We start from the raw sequence: 12,996 nt of genomic DNA, 5'->3' as shown, positions 1-12,996 counted from the left end.
ACTGTGAGTGGATGGCTGTCTAGATCTGTGTTAAGGTGGTCACAGTTATGTTCACTATTGCTTTTGGGCTATTGGTGCAAATGTCAACACAGGAAAAAAAGCAAAGAAATTCCTGGTATTATTATGAACCATGCTTTTAGAATCATAGCTGCATAGTAATACTTAAAAACACAAATAGAACATTGTTAGATAATCATTCAGGTATAAAGTTGCCAGAGGAAATGAGGTATTTCTAGACCGAGTCAGTATATAAAGGCTTTGGTTTCCTGGGGACAGTGAGTTGGTAGTACGGTAGAGCAAAATCACTGCCATCATGGGAGTCACTTTATGGAAGGTAAAGGGAATTGGCGGTGCCTTCTAGATCTTTTCTTTCTTCTACAAGTATTAGCAGAATTGTATATAAAATCATGGTAAAGCAAGGCAATGAAATATTTTTATCACATCCAGATATCACAGTCCCCTTTAGCTTAGCCTCATGGGGAGAGCCTCATTTGAAGAATTGGGCAGCCAAATTATAGAGACATAACCATGTTCATTGATAACATATATGGTCTTAATAAACTCACTTGGGTTCCTAATGCCTTAGCTTTGAAATGCTAAAATAAATTACTCAGAGAATAGCTTCACCTCTGAGATGTTTATAACTTTGAGACACTTTTGGAATATGATTTTAAAGTAAGAAAATATTTAATTCTGGTCTTCTTTTTTTCTCAGATAAATATATGTCAACATCATATAATGGTTCAGCCTGGCGAAAAAGGATTCCTTTTTCAAAAACATATTCAAAAACTGAAAAGATATATACAGGTAAATATTTACTAGTGATTTTAATGTATCATACAATTCTAAAAAATGAATGACAAGTTTCTAAGGTCAGGAAACATATTTTAGAAAAATTTAGAAAATTTCCATGATATTGGAGTTTAGTAGAGATCATGTAGTAGCAATTTAATTTCCTTTTTTTTATTGTGTTCTCCTTTGTGTTATCAGAAATCTTCTGAAAAACCTCTCTCCTTAGATACAAGCTTAGCAGTTGCGGCAATTATGTGTTAAAATGTATTCTTTGTTGAACTGCAAAGTGAATATATAAAACCATATCTTAACACAAAATATCAAAGCCCTACTATTATCCACCATACACAAATATTAGCTGATGCAGTCTGACAGGGCACCTAAGATGAAGTTTCCAGGCCAGGATGCTCTGAGTGACTGTGGTGTCCCCCTTGTGTTCTGCTCTCTGGAAGAGTGTGGGGATCCTAGGAACCTCCCCAGGATGAAGTTTGAGGCAGACCCAACCTCAGGTGATTGTTTTTCTAAAAAGCTTAGTGGCTTCTCCGAGCTGATCTGGGACTGGCACAGCAGATTTGGAAAGCCACACAGGATAAAACAGTTGCAGTTACTTTTCAGAAATTTGAATCTTTCAGAAAAAAATAGAAAGTTCCTACCTAAATCATTAGCCTAGAACTTTCAGAATCATCTGAAATCCATAAACTCTTTTACAAGAGCTTCCCAGAATGAAAACTGAACATATCCAGGTTAGAAACTGTCCACGTTCCAAAAAAAAAAAAAACCAAAAAAAAACCAAAAACAGCTGAGATCTTAAGTAGTATCTCTCAGAACTCTTGACTTCAACTGTGCAGTCAATTGTTTTTCTTTTTTGGCCTAGATCTTTCAAATCATATTATACTCCAAGAGAACTCTGCTGTGGCACTATTTAATTGGCTATATTTTCTCTTAGATTTCTGTGCGTTTTTACATGTAATTGCATTTACTTTTGGGGGAAAGGACGTGAAAAGCTGGTAAAAATCCTGGATAAAACTACACATTGTTGAGCCACATCTTTTTCTCCTGTGGTTTCCTTGTGAGTGCGATATTATTTGGAGTATTAAAGGGCATGCTCCTCATCCCCTGTCCCTATCCCAGTGACTGCTCTTGTTTCCCGGCAGCCTTCTCCTCTCCCATCCTAGGTAGTTAAACATGAGTTACAGAAGAATTTGGGGGGTGGAGGGATCACATCAGAGCAAGAAACATGTACCATCCGTGTATGGCACAGGAAAAGGGATGTGCAGGGGATGTAAGCTTATGAAACTTTTTCCCATTCAATCTGTAGAGCAAGGAGGAGGGTATGGAGAGGTAGCAAGGAACCAGGTACAGTGGGGGGCCACTTATTACATACTAGTCCCCTTCTGCTCTTCTCCCGTCACCTCCAGCTATGCCAGGGCTCAGGGGCAGAAAGTCAGTGATGGATTTCCCTTTGAAGTTTATAAGAATCTGAACATAAACAGGATCTGCATTGTACGTCCCAGATGCAACCCAGAGAGAAAAGCTTTGGAGAGAATTTATCAATGCCATCTGGTGGTGGGAGTGTCTAACATGAGACAGGGCTGGAGACAGCCTCTGGAGATTCCCAAGCTCCAAGTTTGCTTGGGAGGGCATCATGTATTCTTGTTGAGTTTCAAGTGAAAGTGAGTTCCCCAGGAGAGGGCCAGAGGGCTACACAAAGTCTCCTGGCTGGGACTGGAAGCATAGCATCAAAGATGACTTTGTGGTCGGGCCCTATTAGAGGAGTGGACTCCAATCTCAAATTATTACGAGAATCTCAAAAGATTGTTCTGCCAGGGAGTGGATTATAAACCAAATTATCCACTTGTTACTTGCGATTGAAATATTGTCTGAGGGCAACCAGCAATGATACCACCTGGGAATTCGTTAGAAATGTAGTATCTCCATATCAGACATCCTGGATTAGAATCTGCATATTAACAAGTTCCCCAGGTGATTAAGAGGCACATTAAAGTTTGAGAAACCATAGGCTATGTTGTCTGGACCACCATTCACCAGCACAGGACCCAGGCCTTGTGGAGACCCAAGATTGCTGAAATAATATTCTCTTCCAAGCTGTCATAATGAAGCAAACATTCTCCCCTGTTCCAACCCTAAAAATGAGGATAAGCAGCAGAAAGGTGAGGGAGGGAGGGAAAAAAATCCTGAGAAAGAATTTCAAATCAAATGTGGTTGAAATATAAATGTGAAATAACTAAGAAATCACTGAAATTGACTAAGTTTATGTGAAAAGGACTAGATAAGTTTTCTACATCGGGCAGAATGGGGACATAGAGTCAAGAAATTAAATAGAATTATAAAAATAAAGTTTTCTTATTTACCTGAGCTTTTGATTGGGAAATTTGTAACCCCTAAACTCCTATCCTTTCCAAATGTTGTTGTGATTCTCAGACTAGAGAAAGACTAGCTTGTATTTCTTCCCCTGCACTTCCTGCTAGGGCACAGAGGAGCGATTTCAGCATTTCCCAGTGGACAGATGGGCTGCTGGAGAGAGGAGGCAGAAAGCACAAGCTGCCACTAGTCTATTCCACTAAGGAATATCTCAGAGCCAAGGCTACAGAAGTGTAAATGGGCGAGAGGAGCCTTTTGGGAAAATGCTGTCTGATGCTATGAGGATAATGCAGTAGGAGAGAAAGATGTGTGGGAACCAAGGAGAGGAGCAAAAGGCGATTAGAGATGTCAGCCCTCCCTTGAGGCTGCATGTCCTTTCTGATCAGGATAGAGCTGGTGTGACTGGAGGTGCCTGTCTCTGTAGGATAGAACATCCATTCTGTTCATTCTGGGTGTACCAAGGTACAACCTTATATGTAGTATTGTTTCCATTCCTTTTCATCCCTCCATCCAAATGCAAAAGCTTTGGAAAGAAATGGAATTAGTTTGTATGGTGTTTTGAAAATTTATGAATTAAGACAATGAGCTTAGTTTTTGTTTTGCCTTAAGATTTATGGTAAGTAATTAGCCAAAGAAATGCAGAATGATGGTGCCCTGAAGAATGCTGAACAAGAAAATAATTGAAGGATTTTCTGTGTTTTATTATTAGAGCCAAGAAGAAATGGGAGCAAGTAAATCTGGAGGTTGAGAGAAGAGAAAAATGAGAAGAGAAAAGTGCCAGATATCATCTGATTTACAATCAAAAGTGAAAATTCAAAGAATGAGATATTCAAGTACTCCATACTATATACTGGGTAGCCAAAGATGATAAAATGCAAATTCTGAAAATAAGATGCAGGAAGTACATTGTGCTCTTTCAAAACTGATAAAAATGCAAATTACAAACAGCTGTCTGTGTATTTATATAGGTCTGGAATTCATTCTATGTATTGCCACAAACATTTAATAAAATTTAAAAGTTTGACAATTAAAATCATTCTTTAATTGTAAATAAACTAAGTTAGATCGCACACATTGAGAAGTGAAATTGTGCCTTTGATCTCTGTTTTGCAATATTCTTTACAGAAGAAACCTCACATTTTCTTTCTTTACTTAGATTTTAAGCTGGGCCCTCAGTGACAGTAACAGATAAAATGTAAACAAATTCAGTGAAGTCCCAGGGTTACAGTTTGGTGATGAGTATGTTAGAGGAATTCCAATAGAAATGCACTTTGATGTGTTGTAGAAAGGAAAAAAGAAGATTGTTTTTTTAGGCAGGGCAGTGCTGAACAATGTCTTTTAATTGGCAACTACAAAATCTATCTGCCAAGATGGGCTAGATTCAGAAATGAAAAATAAACATTTTTCTACTGAGAAAACACAAATCATACAATCATATTAAAGAAAAGGACTTGTTAAAGGAAAAAAAAGTGAATTAATGAAGCGATGTCTCAAAAGTATTAGTGAGATTTTAAGGCTTTAAATAACTCTGGAAATATAAATGCTTACAAATGAAAGACATCACTTGAAAACTTATTTCCATTTCTTTTGCACTTGTTTAGAAGAATAAATTATTAATTAACTTAAAAAATTCATCTGCAAAGTAACTAAAACCAGAACTTAAAATTAAGAATTTATTCTTCAAATTTAAAGATCAGGATGAGAGCAATATACGTAATTAACCTTTCAAAGGGTGTTTTTGTAAGTTTGTAGCATTTATACTTCTGAGTTTTATTAAAGCTCAGAACTTCTCTAAGACTTTGGGACACCCTGTATTTATATTTGCATGCATCTTGTGGATATTAGTAGATTCTTGTTCAATATTTATTGTGGAGGTCATCAGAGTTTAAGCTTAGAAATATTTTAAAACATTCTATAAGATACAATTCCAGCATGTGGAGTAATAAGTCCTAGTTTCTAGCTTCTAATGGTGTTCTGTCTACCCACTTTCAAAAACATGGGGGTATAGTCATTTTGTTTTCACAAATAGTGTGGACAGAAATGAAAACTGTGCCAGCAAAATATCTTGGTGAGAGAGACAGGATGCAAGAGAGCAGAGTTGAAAGCCTGTCTAGACGGAGGCTGATAGGAAACATCCATAATTCCACTTAACAGATCCTCATGTCCTTCTAAAACTTCATCTAGTGCTAAAGAAGGAAGCATTCTAAGAAGGAAGTTCAAGTGTTCTTTCTCAACATACAGATTCTCAGTGTGTACCTTTATTACATGCAAAATGCTGAAGACTGGATGAGGAAAGAGAAAAATCTGAAAGATGACTTGAATGTCATTCTCTTGAATGTGTATGTGCATTATTCCCAAACAAGTGGACATTTTTGTTACGATAAACTTTGTCTAAGAGGACCAAGTGGATAGTGACATAAACCAACCCTGTTTTTATATTTGTGATTTAGGGAAAAGGCATGACTTTAATGCAGTAAACTATTAGCCAAGAAAGAAGACAGCAAGCCCCCCAAATAAGGATAGAGGATAACAAAGATAAGTGGACCATCCAGAAATGTACTAAGCCAGTGAGAAGTTATGCCTGCTGACTCCTACACATAAAAGCAATGCATTTAAGCCTAAGTTTATGGAGCCAGCAGAAGGCAGTTGCTTTTCTGGCACATACAAAAGCTTTCAATGAATTTGATGGATGTACTATGATTCTATTCTTTTCAAAATGCATCAGTAATAAAAATAATAAAATAACATTTATTCAATGTTTAGTATATTAGTTTTCTAGGGCTGTCACAACACAGCACCATAAACCGGGTGGTGGCTCAAACAATAGAAATTTATTGTCTCGTAGTTCTGGGGCTATAAATCAAGGTGTTGGCAGCATTGATTCCTTCTGACGGGTGTAAGGGAGAATCTGTTCCTGGCCCATCTCATTGGCATTGTAGATTCTATCTTCTCCTTGTGTCTCTTCATACCACTCTCCCGTGTGTGTGTGTGTGTGTGTGTGTGTGTGTGTGTGTATTTATTCAAATTTTCTCTTTTATAAAGACATGAATCATATTAGAAACCACTCTAATGACCTCATGTTAACTTGATTACCTCTGTAAGGATCCAATTTCCATAGAAGGTCAACTTCTGAGGTACTGGTGGTAAGCACTTCAGCATATTAATTTGTGGAGGGGCACATAACAATGTCTCCTGGATCTTCCCAGCATGGGGAGGTAGGTCTTAAATGACAAATCAACTCTAACATTTCCATCTCTCTAAGCCTTTGAATTCCTTCCTTTACAAGTAAACCAAGGCAGATATGGCATTTCTAGCTCACTCACTCTGGGCCCTTTTTAGCCCATACTTAAGCCAACCAACCAACCAAACTGTTGGAACCCTTTATAATTCCCCAAGTTGTGACATTAAAAGTAGAACCACTGTTTAGTGTGCCATACCAACAAATTCATTGGAATTCAACTTCATGCTACTTTCACTGTTATTCCACATCTTTAATATCCATTCCCACACATAGTCCCAGGATTTTTCTTTGTATAAATTAGCAAACTCAAATAGTTTTTTTGGAATGTATTAAACGTCTCCATGGGTCACACTTTTTACCTCATAGTTGGTGAGGCCTGGTGGGACTTTAGTCTAATTATAGGTCTACTAGCAAAGAGTAGTGGTCAGGGTCAGTCCTGAGGGGAATCAGCATTAGTTTACATGGCAACTGCCTCAGTTAATCTCAGATGTGGGTGGTGTGGCTGCTTCTGTTAGGAATGGAGAGGCTAATTCTACTGGCAAAGACTCATCAGAGTTTAGAGGCTAACGTGTCCTCAGCTTCATGAGGGTCTTCCAACATGTCTCCATTCCAACTTTCAGGACAATGCTCTTTCCCAATCAATACCCTCACTGTAACAGTAAATAACCTGTGAGTTTGGGAGTTTAATTTGCATTTCAATTCAGCCACTCACAGGATAAGATTATAGATTTGTTTTTCAGAAATCCCAGCCCTGTGTCTATGAGAGAAAGGGGTCTTTCTATCAGGGCAGCTTTCAGATTGTTTATGTGATGTGTGAGCTAGGAATTCAAGATCCTTGCTTCTCATACGTGTTTGGCTGTGAGTATACAATGGTGATATTTTCTGTATTTCTATTGCCATATCACACCGCGCATGATCAGTGCTCTTTACTACTAAAATTAGAGTCATTAGTGTCTTTAAATCTAATCATATTAGAGAGTCAATTTCAGAATTCCCAGAACCAACTCAGAAAACTCACTTCTAATATTATGTTCCTGTAGAGCCACTCTCAGCACCAAAATCTGCATTAGGGTTCTCCAGAGAAACAGAATCAAGAGAGGAGATCTATATATAATTTATAATCTACAATTTATATAGAGAGAATAATTTTAAAGACTTGAATTACACAATTTTTGAGACTTTGCAAGTCTAAAATCTGATGGGGGAGGCCAGCAGACTGGAGACTTACTGGAGTTTAAAGACAGTCTGATAGAGAATTCCTTCTTACTTGAGAAGGTCAGCCTTTTGTGCTATTCAGGATGAGGCCCATCCATATTATGGAGAGCAATCTGTTATACTCAAAGTCCACCAATTTAAATGTAAATCTCATCTAAAAATATCCTTGCAGAAACATCTAGAATAATGTATGACTAAATACCTGGGTAATGTGGCCTAACCAAAGTGACACATAAAATCAATCTACCAGGATAACCCAGATGATCCCACTATTTTAAGGTCAGATGATTAACAACCTTAATTCCCCTTTGCCATATACTCTAACATATTCACAGGTTCTAGGGATCCAGGTGTGGGCATCTTTGGGGAGCTTTTCTGCCTACCACAACTACCTTTCTTATGCACAATAAAACTAATAGTTGTTACTACATCACAGGCACTATACTACATGAAATAACTCATTTAAACATTAGTACTCCATCCCATAAAAATAAACTATGAGCTAGGGATTATTATTGCCCCCATTAATGAGAAAATTAGACACTGAGTAGTTAGCTCATTTGTAATTGGCAGAAGCAGGATGGTACCATGAGTGCCTGTGACTCTAGCCTATTCTCTACACTCCACTAGACCTGTTGCATATCTGATTATACTTCCTTTCCTCAGGGCCCAATTCACTCTAAAGCCATACTGGACCACTCTGGGCCAGTGATAAAAACTTTGGAGTCATGACAGTAAAACTCATAGTCAAGGTTTCTTCCCTATTACTTCCCTTTTGTCCTCCCTTAATAGTGGTGTCGATATGTTGTTCATAACCATGTCTTTTCCTCATAAAATAAGGAAAAAGCAAATATCAGAACATGTATATTGTATATTGTATTACATTTGAGTTTTCTGACAATCAAGTCAAGAAGAAAACACAGCTATATCATAAAACAATACTAGTGCCCCCTCAAATTATTTTTTCACAGTACTATATTCTAAATGCAATTCATTTTATGCGAGCATACTGTAACTGTATTAGTTCATTTGGGGTGCTATAACAAAATACCATAGACTAGGTGGTATTAAACAACAAATATTTATCATAATTTTGTAGGCTGGGAAGTCCAAGATCCAGGTACTGGAGATTTGGTGTCTGGTGCGGGTCCACTTCCTGAGTCATAAATGACTTCTTGCTATGGCCTCTTATGGTGGAAGGGAAGAGGGAACATTCTGAGGTCTCTGTTTCAAGGATACTAATTCCATTTACGAAGGCTCCACCCTCATGACCTTTTTGGTTCCCAAAGGCACTACATGGGGGGGGGGTTAGGATCTCAACATAAGAAGTGGGGGGACACAAATATTCTGTCTATAGCAGCAATTCATTCAATAAATGTTGAAAGAACACCCTCTGAGGTTAAGCCATCTGCTAGATGCTATGGATACAAAAATAAGCCAAGTCTTTCCCTCTAAATGTTTCTAATGTGTCATGCAAAGAGTGATTTATATAATATGTGTGCCAAAGTAGAGGTATAGAATAGGTACTATGGGAATATGGAAAAGGCATGCTTCACAGATATTTCAAGTGAAAATCTAGCTTGGCATTGACTGGTCACAGGATCTCTCAAAAATTTCCTTGCTGCTAGCATTTCTTTTTATGAGCAGGAGTGCCAATTTATAGCATGGCATGAGGTATTGGCCTGCACCCCATTCTGACACCACTATGGGATAAAAGATGAACTGTTAACTTTGCAGGAGCAGTTACCTTCTACTTTAGGTTGGAGAGACATTCTTTGTGCTCTCCAGAGAGGTGTTGGTGAGAATACAGGTTTTACAGAGAACTTTTTTCTTGGACACACCTACTTTCTGTTATGCAGTTATATTATGTATAGTGATTAGCTTATTTCTTCTATTAGGTAATGAGCGTTTGTAAGGAAAGAACAGTCTCTTTCCTTCTTTATATCCCTTCCATCTGGAATATAATAGTCACTTAATATTTGATGAATGCTCTAATGCCTACCTCTGAGAATCCTTTTTCCTGCCTCAACCAGTACAAATTTTAACAAAGGAATGTAGCACCATTGCCAAGATTTTTGTGTTTTGAGAGACTTATCCTAGGCAAGGACTCCACAGGCCATGGAAACATATCTATATGGAGACATGCTCCTCCCTCTAGAGTATGCTCTAGTATCACAGAAGTCAGATTTCACTGTTCAAATCATCTTGAGCCCATTTCTTGGACTGCATGAGTCTCTCCCTTAAGACATTCCTCCAAAGGATGAACCTATTAAAGAGTTGGAGAAGCAAACCTATTTTCAAGGTGTTAACGGAGGTGGAAAGTGTGGGTTGTCATGTCTATACATATACATATATATATGTGTGTATATACACACACACACACACACACACACACACACATATATATACACATACAGATACACATATACAAGGTGTATATGGAACACAGCAGGGAATAGGAAGAAAAGAAGGTTCACCTTGTTCCAGGAGATTGAGGTTCTTCATGCTTCTAGTTTCTAGTGCAGAACTCTGAATTTTCCCAGAATTCTAAATACAAACCCAAGTCTTCTAGTTACTGTGCAGGGTTATTTGTCAGCTTGATTTATAATTTTTAAATATTTAAATATATGGTATGTGAATCTTCATGTCTACTCTTCCTCTAGGCTCAGCAAATATTAGGGATAGTCTTAGCACCCACATGCCAAAGAGAAACAGTTTCTATTTTTCATATTTTCCTATTAATTATGTAGCAGGTGGGATCTGAACACTAATTGTTTCTTTTATGCAAACTGTGGACAGAACAAGAAAGTCTGTATTAACTGTAACAGGAATCTAGATTTTTCCAGAGATTTGTCCTCACAGTGAAGGAGCTAGGCTGAGCAGAAGGGTCAGTGTTAATTACATTTTTTAAATATATTTCAGGTGGGGAATGTATTGGACAAGTATGTGATTCCTAAATAGTTTCTAATTCCTTGATTCTACACTGCCTAGGTAATTCAGAGGCTTATTGTTGTGTGGAGCTGTTGTGGATATTAAGAAAGCCTCAGGCAAAACCAGAAGTTCTGTAAACTATTCTGTGAAAAGTAATGCATACCATTGTTCTTTGCTATTAACCAAAGAGTGATTAGGGAAAGTCATTTGATCTTGTTTAGTCCTTCTTCTAATCTTTAATATTAAGAATCTAAAGCAAAGTAAGCCCAAGATTTAGAATAGCTTCATAATTAAAGACAGTACTAGAATGTCTTAAGTGGTCATATTTTCTCAAGTATTTCCATGCTATTTTGCTCTAGTATTACATTATTAATTGTAATAATAAGGTAATAAATTGAACTTAGTATAGTGCCTGCAACATAGTAACTACCCAGTAAATTGTAACTTCTATGAAAACATAATTAATTGTAAACAATGAAACATGAATACTCAGTTTCTAGCAGTATGGTAAAATATTTATTCAAAGAATAACATCCCTTTTTGGAAGAACATACCAAAATATGCCACATTTAGAAATAACACACTGTAAAACAAAAACATCTCTTTCAGTGCATGTCTGCAGTAAGGAAAGAAAAAAATGTCCTCAGAAACCAGAATGACAAGAGGGGAGTCCAGAAGAATAAGGAAGCATGAGAACTGGTGTTTGCCTTGGGGTATCTGCAGAATCTTGGTGCCACAGAGTTTGAACTTTAATGGTCCACAACTGGAGAATGAAAAACAATGTCTAAGGCATGAACAGAGTTGGGGACAGGATGAAAAACTTCACAAAAATCCAGGACGCATTAAAGATGATAATGTTCAGAGAGGAAACTAGAAAAAGAACAATTACCTTGTAGACAGAGACAGTGTGAATACATAACCTCTTCTCTTAAAATTTCTAAAGACCTAACTTTTTTTTCAGGTGAATATTGGATTTGAATCAACATTATCAAAATGTCCCAATACACTTGAAGTGCAAAATATAGTACAAAGTGTTGTCAAATTGGTAAGTGCCCCAGGCACTTGGATGAAGTAAAAGTAAATCATTTCTGGTTTCTGGTCTCTAAATTCAGATACTGAGGAATTGCCAAAGAAAAAGTCCCAAGTAATGCAAATTTTTAATTAAAAAATTAAACACATAGAAACAACCATTGGTCAACTGTAGCAACAATATATTAAATCAGACCTGCCAAAAATATGAGAAGTGTTTTTAATAATTAAAAAATAAAATAATGCATTGAAAATATGAAGAATGACAAAAAGCTATCAATATTGGCCAGAAATATTGAAAAGAAGGTGGAAAAAATAAAGGATAGAGATTAGAAATTGCTGAAAAAAGTATAAACTGAAGGATATATTTGAGGTAAGTTATTCATAATAGATCACAGAGAGACTAAAAAATGTAAAATATAAAAGAAAGGTAAACAGAGAAAAACGAAAGGTAAAGAGATAAAGCATAATTGGAGTTCAGAGAAGACAATACAGAAAATTATAGAAAGACAAGATAATGGTTGGATTTTTCAGAATGGCTAAAAAACACCACCCTTAGATACAGTAAGCCCACTGGGTCAAAAGAGAATGAACAAAAAGAATCTCATATCTGTACCCTCTGCCTGGGACTGTAGTATATCAAAAATAACATCTTAAATCAAATTGAAAGAAAAGACAATTTGCCAACAAAAAAAGAAATATTATGTCCATATTAGAATTCTACATATCAGCAGATCCATACAATAATGAAAAAATCAATGCATTGAAAGATAATAATCTAGACAAGAATGTGCTGCCACTTTTCAAGAATATGAAAGAAATAAAACTCTTTTAGACAAATCAAAACTGAAATCTTTGCCAAATTACTAAATTTACATCTGAAGGAAATTCTTCATGAAGGAAAGTGATTTACAAAATAATCTTGACGACCAAAAAGAATTGTTAACAAAGAACATTAATTTATGGCTTAATTTAATAAAACGATGACTGTATAGGCAATAACAAAGTTTTCTAATTTGTAAGTTCAAAAAAATCATGATAGAACTAAAATCTTAGACAATAAGTATACATAGGTTATAAGAATGGGTTATAAGAATAGATTATAACCAGATTTAAGGGAAACTGAGTTGAACATATAAGAACATATAACTTATATATAAGAACATAATCTTATATGTTCAACTGAGTTGAACATATAAGATTGTGTGGAATATACTTTATACGTTGAAGGAGGCACCATGCAAATCATAATCCAAGTACAAATATACTGTACTCGTATAAAAGAGTAAGAAATGGTATAATCTTAGACACTATGCATGCTAAAAATTTGTAGAATAACTGCAAGAAAAGAGAAACCATATTATTGACTAATTGGTGGAGAGAATTAAAGGGAATAAGAAAAATTT

General features: G+C 36.4%; 1 protein-coding gene across 11 annotated transcripts in view; it reads left to right on the top strand.

Moving 5' to 3' along the window:
- Positions 1–4,121, top strand: part of CB4H12orf50 (chromosome B4 C12orf50 homolog) — a 41,937-nt gene extending 37,816 nt beyond the window's left edge. For all 11 annotated transcript variants that reach the window (XM_049626047.1, XM_049626043.1, XM_049626045.1 and 8 more), the window contains 2 exons: positions 715–807; positions 3,884–4,121. In XM_049626047.1, the coding sequence (XP_049482004.1) occupies positions 715–807; positions 3,884–3,909 (119 nt within the window). In that variant the 3' untranslated portion in view covers positions 3,910–4,121. The remainder of the gene's footprint in view (positions 1–714; positions 808–3,883) is intronic.
- Positions 4,122–12,996: the final 8,875 nt, after the last annotated feature.

Source organism: Panthera uncia, chromosome B4, assembly GCF_023721935.1.
Source record: "Panthera uncia isolate 11264 chromosome B4, Puncia_PCG_1.0, whole genome shotgun sequence".
Taxonomy (NCBI): domain Eukaryota; kingdom Metazoa; phylum Chordata; class Mammalia; order Carnivora; family Felidae; genus Panthera; species Panthera uncia.
The sequence above is the reverse complement of the archived record's forward strand: the minus strand, read 5'-3'. Positions and strand labels throughout refer to the sequence as shown.